The sequence below is a fragment of the Babylonia areolata genome, chromosome 1, assembly GCF_041734735.1.
Source record: "Babylonia areolata isolate BAREFJ2019XMU chromosome 1, ASM4173473v1, whole genome shotgun sequence".
NCBI classification, from domain to species: Eukaryota; Metazoa; Mollusca; class Gastropoda; order Neogastropoda; family Buccinidae; genus Babylonia; species Babylonia areolata.
In genome coordinates, this window is record NC_134876.1 from 50,758,710 (window position 1) to 50,768,709 (window position 10,000).

At 44.1% G+C, this 10,000-nt stretch overlaps 1 protein-coding gene across 1 annotated transcript in view; it reads left to right on the forward strand.

Annotated features, from left to right (window-relative positions):
• Positions 1–10,000, forward strand: part of LOC143283995 (uncharacterized) — a 45,891-nt gene that overhangs the window by 18,989 nt on the left and 16,902 nt on the right. Inside the window, exons 3-4 of the mRNA XM_076590554.1 lie at positions 1,654–1,914; positions 4,860–5,095. Of these exons, the coding sequence (XP_076446669.1) occupies positions 1,654–1,914; positions 4,860–5,095 (497 nt within the window). The remainder of the gene's footprint in view (positions 1–1,653; positions 1,915–4,859; positions 5,096–10,000) is intronic.

Consider the following 10,000-nt stretch of genomic DNA (forward strand, 5'->3'; position numbering starts at 1 on the left):
TGTCATGACACTTAAGCTCAGACGCTACTACTGCTGTTACTACCACTACCACCACCACCACCAAAACAGCAGCAACTACTACTACTACTACTACTTTTTGCATACTTCCATTTAGTGTAATTCATTTTGGTTATCAACAGTAATACATTTTCATGATGAAGAAGTCCAAAATTAATAAAGATGTTCAACGAGTGACATCATTGACCTGGGAACTCAGTTTTATCACATTGGAATGATAGCTATGACTGACGAGTATTGTCGTTAGCAGCAGACTATGAGTTATATAGCTCAAACATTTCGATTAATTAAGGGCAAAAAACTACAACGCAGCTCAGTTCATTTCAGTTTAGTTCGATTCCATGATATGGAGTGATGGCTTAGAGGTAACGCGTCCGCCTAGGAAGCGAGAGAATCTGAGCGCGCTGGTTCGAATCACGGCTCAGCCGCCGATATTTTCTCCCCCTCCACTAGACCTTGAGTGGTGGTCTGGACGCAAGTCATTCGGATGAGACGATAAACCGAGGTCCCGTGTACAGCATGCACTTAGCTCACGTAAAGGATCCCACGGCAACAAAAGGGTTGTTTCTGGCAAAATTCTGTAGAAAAATCCACTTCGATAGGAAAAGCAAATAAGAAACTGCACACAGGAAAAATAGAATAAAAAGAGTGGCGCTGTAGTGTAGCGACGCGCTATCCCTGGGGAGAGCAGCCCGAATTTCACACAGAGAAATCTGTTGCGATACAAAGAAATACAAATACAATTACAAATGATAAGTGTATCGTATCTGATTCACTGGTGATCCCCCATTTCTTTTTCTCCTCATCACTGTCCATCTCCGACTGTTTCTTTTATTGCAGTGGCTGTTACAAGTGATATAGCTGCGTAACACGTTGTTTGTTCTCTCGCTTTTTTGTTGAAAATTATTATTATTATTAATATTATTATTATTTATTTATTTATTTATTTATTTTTTTTTATTTCTCTTTTTTTTTGTACGCTTATAGTTGACTTCATCAAGTTTTTGCGCCTTATACATATTATTATTATTAGTAGTAGTAGTTCTTTTTTTATGTATTTATCTACTATTTATTATTATTTTTTAATTATTTTTCTCAAGGCCTGACTAAGCACGTTGGGTTACGCTGCTTGTCAGGCATCTGCTTGGCAGATGTAGTGTAGCGTATATGGATTTGTCCGAACGCAGTGACGCCTCCTTGAGCTACTGAAACTGAAACTGAAACTCTCTCGACTTTTGGCGGGATGTTTGTTGTGAGGTTACTTGCTGATGAGCTGTTTGATCGTGTATATTTTTTTGCGGTTTACATTGTATATCTGTTTGCCTCTATAACTCTGTTGGATCTTTTTTCTTTCTTTTGATATTGAACTGGCTTATTGAAAGTTTGTTGTTAGATTGAATGCTTGTTCATTCCCGTGACCTTTTAATTAAATAAGTTGGTTTCATTCATACTTTTTTTCCTTTCTTTTCTTTTCTTTCTTTCATTCATTCATTCTTTCTTTTCTTTCTTTCCCTCCTTTCTTTCATTCGTTCTTTCTTTCTGTCCTTCTTATCTTATAAGTTAAAAAAAAAGAAGAAGAAGAGAAAAACCTATACAGATCTTTGTATGTCTGATTAATCTACATCATTGTTTCAGCTTGCGAACTCCTAAACTCTTCCTCTTGTTCCGGCCTAGTGGTGTCCTTATCTTCAGACGCTCGAACAGAAAGTTTCAAGAAGTGGGCCGCCCAATATGTCCTCCCTTATGTCATCGTTCCTCAAAATAGGCATGCGGTGACGTCATTAGACGGTGGGAAAATGATGACGCCATCGAGGGGAGAGCATCTTTTGTTGCAGCAACTTCTGTCCCATTTGGAGTGGTCTCAAGTGGCAGTGCTTGTGGACACAAGAAGTACTGGTGAGTTTTAATATATGTGTGCGGAGAGAGAGAGAGAGAGAGAGAGAGAGAGAGAGAGAGAGAGATAGAGATAGAGAGAGAGAGAGAGAGAGAGAGAGAGAGAGAGAGGCCTAAGTGTGTGTGTGTGTGCGAGCGCGTGTGTGTGTGTGTGTTCTCTTTTTTTTCTTCTTCGGTAATACATTGCACATTTAAATCAAATGCATTTCCTTAGTGTACACTGCGGTTTCTGTTTTACTGGCGTTGGTTTGTGTTATTGTTTTGATTTGTTTGTCCACTTTACCGTGTTTCTTTCTTTCTTTCTTTCCTCCTTAATTAATTAATTGATTGATTGATAGATTGATTGATTAATCTATTTATTTATGTTTCATTTTAATACGTTTTGCTTAGCTTCGTTTGGCTCTTGGAGGAAAAAAATATGTCACGCCACACGAAATCCCAAGCTACCTATTCTTATTCCACCAATCTCAACCTTTTCATTGCCTCCAATTCAGTCCAACCCCACAAATTCATCCTAGACTCACCAGCTCATTCCATTTTTGTTAAATCTAACCAACCTAACCCCGGTCTCACTCGTTCCAATCCAATTCCATAAAACCCTAAGCGAGTCCCACCCCGACTAGTATTACCCAACCTAACCCAGCTTCATTCAGTCTCTCACACCCTCGCCGAAATGCCACACAAAACTACACAAGACTAACTCAAACCCGTTTTCACCAAAATCTCTCTCTCTCTCTCTCTCTCTCTCTCTCTCTCTCTCTCTCTCTCTCTCTCTCTCTCTCTCTCTCTCTCTCTCTCTCTCTCACACACACACACACACACACAAATCTCAAAAAAAAAAAAAAAATCTTAAAAAAAAAAAAAAATCTCACACCGCACCACTCAATCTAACTCAACCCTTTGCACCCAGTATCACTCACTCCACCCAAGTTTCATTCAGTTCAACGCCAACCTCACCCATACCAATCTCTCACAAACCCATCACCAACCGACTCATCCTAAACCGTCCAGCACCAACTCTTCCTTACCACAGCCTCAGCTCAACACCTCAACTCGAATGACTCACCTTATACAGACTCCTCTGCCCATCAACCTCGCCAAAAACAAAACATCGGCCGAACACCTGAACTGGAATAACCCACCCTATACCTACGCACTCCTCTGCTTATTTCAACCAATATAAACACAAATCCAAGCCACCCATCCCCGTCCGAGCCTCACCGAAACAACACCCTCAGTCCACCACCTCACCTCGAACGACCCACCCTGTACAGGCTCACCCTACCCGTACAAACACAAATCCAAACCGAAACATCCTAAGCCATCCCTCCCCATCCCAGCCTTGCCCAAACAAAACCTCAGCCCAACATCCTCATCTGAAATAGCATGTTCCATGAATACAGACTGCTCTGCCCAGTAAAGCCATACATACCCACCTCCAAGTTAACCATCCTCACCTCATCTGGAATAACCCACCCTTTACCTACAGACTGCTCTGTCCAGTAAAGCCATACATACCCAACTCCAAGTGAATTATCCTCACCTAATCTGGAATAACATGTCCGATACATACAGACTGCTGTGTCCAGTAGAGTCATACATACCCCACTCCAAGTGAATTATCCTCACCTAATCTGGAATAACATGTCCGGTACATACAGACTGCTGTGTCCAGTAGAGTCATACATACCCCACTCCAAGTGAATTATCCTCACCTAATCTGGAATAACATGTCCGGTACATACAGACTGCTGTGTCCAGTAGAGTCATACATACCCCACTCCAAGTGAATTATCCTCACCTAATCTGGAATAACATGTCCTATACATACAGACTGCTCTGCCAAGTAAAGCCATACATACCCAACTCCAAGTGAATTATCCTCACCTAATCTGGAATAACATGTCCTATACATACAGACTGCTCTGCCAAGTAAAGCCATACATACCCAACTCCAAGTGAATTACCCTCACCTAATCTGGAATAACATGTCCTATACATGCATACTGCTCTGCCCAGTAAAGCCATACATACCCAACTCCAAGTCAATTACCCTCGCCTAATCTGGAATAACATGCCCTATACATACAGACTGCTCTGCCCAGTAAAGCCATACATACCCAACTCCAAGTGAATTACCCTCACCTAATCTGGAATAACATGTCCTATACATACAGACTGCTCTGCCCAGTAAAGATATACATACCCAACTCCAAGTGAATTATCCTCACCTAATCTGGTATAACATGTCCTATACATACAGACTGCTCTGCCCAGTAAAGCCATACATACCCAGCTCCAAGTGAATTACCCTCACCTAATCTGGAATAACATGTCCTATACATACAGACTGCTCTGCCCAGTAAAGCCATACATACCCAAGTCCAAGTGAATTATCCTCACCTAATCTGGAATAACATGTCCTATACATACAGACTGCTCTGTCCAGTAAAGCCATACATACCCAACTCCAAGTGAATTATCCTCACCTAATCTGGAATAACATGTCCTATACATACAGACTGCTCTGCCCAGTAAAGCCATACATACCCAAGTCCAAGTGAATTATCCTCACCTAATCTGGAATAACATGTCCTATACATACAGACTGCTCTGTCCAGAAAAGCCGTACATACCCAAGTCCAAGTGAATTATCCTCACCTAATCTGGAATAACATGTCCTATACATACAGACTATGTCCAGTAAAGCCATACATACCCAGCTCCAAGTGAATTATCCTCACCTAATCTGGAATAACATGTCCTATACATACAGACTACTCTGTCCAGTAAAGCCATACATACCCAACTCCAAGTGAATTATCCTCACCTAATCTGGAATAACATGTCCTATACATACAGACTGCTCTGCCCAGTAAAGCCATATATACCCAGCTCCAAGTGATCCGTCCTCACGTCATCTGGAATGACCCACCCTTTACCTACAGACTCATCTGCCACAGCCGAAGTGGTGCAGCAGCTGTCGGAGGTCTACATGGGCACGGTTGTCTTCCGTCTCTTCGACCACCCACCCCACGACCAGCAGGAAGGCCAGAAGGAGGAGGAGGTGGGCAACCGGTCCTCGGGACAGGTGCGGGAGAGTCTGCAGCTCATCAAGGAGTCCCGCTTCAGGACCATGCTCGTCTTGGCGTCGGCACCAAGCGCGGACTTGATTCTGCGAGAGGTAAGTGTTGGAGATATCTGCTGAACAGCGCTGTGCAGCTCCCCATTGACACACCAGACAGTCAAGACAGAAGAAGAAGAAGAAGAAAGCAGAGAAATAAGGAGAAGAAGAAGAAGGTGATGATGATGATGTTGATGATGATGAAGGAGGAGGTGGAGGAGGAGAAAAAAGAAGAAGAAAAAGAAAACGAAGAAGAGCAGCAACAACAGCAACTAGAGTTGGAGAAGGCCGAAAGTGGTTAGAGTTGGGGAGGAGTGTGGTGTTGGTGATGCTGTTGCTGTTGATGGGTGATGGGTGGGGTGTTGTTTTTGGTGCTGGTTGTGGTGATGGTGGGGTGGGGTTTTGGTGTTGGTGTTGTTGTTTTTTTAAAGAGGTGGATTTTTCTGCAGAATATTGCAAGAGACAACCTTTTTATGTTAGTGTCGTGGGTTCATTTGTATTCGCTAAGTGCACGTTGCACATGGATCGTCACTTGTTTTCTTTTCCATCATTGTTCCAAACTTCTAGTGCAATTCACATGGAATAAAGCACCAGGAATTACCGTCATTAATACATCAATTACGCCATGTAAGTGGAAAAGTAGAGTGCAAGACATGAAAGCCATGTAATGTACTTTTTGTCTGTATAACGATGATTTGTTTCCTCCCGGTTGGTGCTCGCCAACACTGTATTGTATTGTATTCATCTTTTTGTCACAGCAGATTTCTCTGTGTGAAATTCGGGCAGCTCTCCCCAGGGAGAGCGCGTCGCTACACTGAGAGCGCCACCCATTTTTATATTATTTTTCTCTGCGTTAAGTTTTTTTGTTTTTGTTTTTGTTTTTCCTATCGAAGCGGATTTTTCTACAGAATTTTGACGGGGACAACCCTTTTCTTACCGCAGGTTTTTTTTTTTTTTTACGTGCGCTAAGTGCATGCTGCACACGGGACCTCGGTTTATTGTCTAATCCGAATGGCTAGCGTCCAGACCACCACTCAAGGTCTAGTGGAGGGGGAGAAAATACTGGTGACTGTGCCAGTGTTCTCAGATTCTCTCGCTTCCTAGGCGGACGCGTTACCGCTTGTCCGTCAATCCACACAGGTGTCCATAATTCGGTTAAGGTTTAACCAGCATCGCACGAGAATGTGGCGGTACTATTATACGGCAACGATCGTATTTGTATTCATGTTTAATACATTTGCCTACATAGTTTACGTGCGCATACATATTAGATGACACGTCTGGAGTACGCCTCTTCCTCTCTAACACACACACACACCTTCTCCCCGGCGATCTGCGGTTTACTCTCCAAATAAAGGCAGCGTAGACAAAGAGAAAAACTCCATCCAAGTGTAATCGGAACAAAGCCCAACGGCAACGCAGTGCTCTCGCCCCAGAACCATTTCATGGGTATTGCAGTCAAACATGAACCACGTGTGCAAACTAGTTGAGGTGGTTCATCCCGCTCGGGTTAATTACAGAACACACACACACACACACACACACACACACACACACACACACACACACACACACACACACACACACACACACACACACACACACACACACACACACACACACACACACACACACACACGTACATGGCATTTCATTTGCGAGGCGTGAGCGTAACTCCTGACTTTGTCGTTGATGTGTTGATCGCTTGAGCCGTTACATGAATATTTTACGAGCACTTCTGTCAAGACCGCAAACTTGCCTCGGTGTTTTATTCTCATTGGTTAACGGGAGAGCACACAGGGTGTGTACATGGTAATTGGGTTGATTAATTACGCCTGCTTTCTGACTTTCTGTGGTCATTGAAATGTTGATCGCAGGAGCTACTTCATTCCTACTTCTTCTCGGAATTCAACCGCGCAAACTTGCTAAGAAGGATCAATCTCTTGGGCCTGACCGTTGAACACACACACACACACACACACACACACACACACACACACACACACACACACACACACACACACACACACACACACACACACACACACAGGTGTAAACGTCATTGCTACATTGATCGCCGGAACCATTCAGTTCCTGCTGCATCCTACACGAATATTAGAAATAACCAACTTGTTCAGATGTTTACCAGCCGCCGTGGCGAAGTGGTCAGCGTCGCGGACTGACGGCTGGGAGGACGCGGGTTCGAATCCCAGCGGAGGTGGCCGGCTCCTACCCAGAGTTGAGTGTACTGTGGGCTTAAATGGGGAGACTGGGACCACATAGTCGAGTGTCATCCACTTCAAGGATGCGTCTTTGGGTGTGTTGCTCTAATTATCTGAGCAACACTGCAAGTGTCTGTATCTCTCGGGCCTGGTTAACGCCGGGATATCATTATGACAGGAAGCGTAGAGTTCAGCCTTGTCACGCAGTCCCAAACTAAAATGGACCTCCATAGCAACATCGTCATCGTCAACGTCATCGTCATCCTCCTCCCCCTTCATCATCATCAATATAAACAAAACAGTCTCAAAGTCTGTGGCCTTTCATGCCCTGCTCTCATGGTGACCTCACTTTCGATACCCCTCCACTTCTGTGCTTGGGGCGAGTCCTGTCAATGTCTTCAGTGTCGGCAGATTCATGGGGGGCTGTTGTTTGAGGGACGTGGTGGCGGTCTCCACTCTGGGAGGGACGCTCACTCAGTCTGGCTCCGCGACTAAGCTATTATTGTCGTTAGTAGGGGGCATAGTAGGTGGTGTCCTAAGTACGATGAATCAGAATAGGCACCGCTGAACACCACCGAAGTGACTCAGCAGCAGTGCAGGGTCTCCTCTGGTGTGTGGCCTCCTGGCAACCTAACATACATCGATGGTTCCCTGCGGACTGCCGACGATGGAACTGTGACAGACGAACCCGGGTGTGGTCGTGTATCTGGGAATCTAAATGAGCGGCGTGGGAAAAAACAACAACAACAACAACAAAAAATGGGTGGCGCAGTAGTGTAGCGACGCACTCTCCCTGGGGAGAGCAGCCCGAATTTCACACAGAGAAATCTGTTGTGATAAAAAAAAGAAATGCAAATGCATATACAAATACAAACACACACACACACACACACACACACTTTCAACACCCAGTACAACACGTACCAAACACACACACGCACGCACACACACACACACACACACACACACACACACACACACACACAAACAAACAAATATATACAAATACATATACAAATACAAAATTAATGCAAATGAGGTGCATAACCGTGTGGACGTGTCTTCCTTCATACACTCTTCCACATGTGCGTTAAAACAAACACAATTGCAAACAAAAAGAGCATAAACCCAACCTGATGATCATACCGTGAGAAAATTAACATGTTGATGACAGAACCATATTCAATCAATTTTGTCAACGGTTTTCATAAATTCCATTGTCTGGGGTCTGATCGCAGATCAGCGGCATTAGTGCACACAGCAACTATAAGGTCTGTCTCATGTTCTGCCTTTACACAATTTTATTATTATTATTATTATTATTTTGTTGTTGTTGTGTTGTTGTTGTTGTTGTTGTAGTGGCTTAACTGTACTTTTAGTCGACGTGTACTTTTGTTATTATTGTTGTTGATGATGTTTACTATTCGCGCCACACACACACACACACACACACACACACACACACACACACACACACACACACACAAAATTTAATCACTGCTGCCAGATTTACTACTGACCCTTGGTCATAATAGCACTGCGGCCAGTGCTGCTGGCTCAGCCCGTGGCTGATGAAGTAAACAGTGCCAGAGGGCTGCCAGAGATGCATGTCTAGTCCCCGGGTCTGTTTGGCATCGTTCTTCAAAGGAATGCCTGGCAGGGTCAGTGAGTCCATCACCTAGTCTGCACATACACCGTGGGGGCTGTACGTCACATAGGTGTGAAGGGATGGGGGGGGGGGGGGGGGGGGGGGGGGTGGAAGGAAGGAAAGGACGAAGAAAAGAAAAAGAAAGAGAGGGAGGAAAGAATGGTGGTGGTGGTGGTGGTGGAAGGACAAATAATGATGACACATGGGCATTAATAAAAAAAATTGCACCTCCGTTTCATTGATATCTCTCTCGTATTCTGAGGGAGGTGGCTCTCTCTCTCTCTCTCTCTCTCTCTCTCTCTCTCTCTCTCTCTCTCTCTCTCTCTCTCTCTCTCCGTGTCTCTGTCTCTGTCTCTATCTCTTTGTGTTTTGACAGTTATAGTGAATGGATTTTTTTTTTTTTTTTGAACAACACGATTGCTGTTGCTTGTCAGATTTCGGCTTGACAGGTCAACAATTGGGAATGTGCTTATATTTTTTTCATAGCTAATACTGTTGGATAGCTTAGTTTTTGATAAACTTTTCAATGTTTAGTAATTTATAGTATGTGTTTTGTATCATGTATTCTGCAATGAGTGCAAAATAGATATTCTTATTCCTCTTTTCATTATTATTATTGTCATTTATTTTTCATTTCTTTTCTTCTTTTTCTTCTTCTTCATCATCAAGAATCAATCATTAAGGCACAGCAAGGAATAAAGAGGTGCCTCCAGCATCCAAATATAGCCCAGAAGACAGATACCATTTGCTGGAACGACGGGAACAGGTCAAGATCTTCCGCCTGAGGACTGGACACAACCGCCTTCTCCACCACATGCACACAAAATTTGGCATTGGACAGAGTGGGAGAGTGCCCTTGTGGTGAGGGACCAATGACAACCGACCACATCCTTCAAGACTGTACGACGCATGCAGCATCCAGGAGGAAGTACTGGCCAATACCGACAGCAGTGGGAGCCAAGCTGTACGGCACCCTGGAGGAGCTGCGACGGACGGCAGCCTTCATCGAGGACACCGGGCTGCTCATCTAACGGGAGGCGAACGAGGAGGAAGAAGAAGAAGAAGAATTCTTCTTCTTCTCATTATCATTATCAT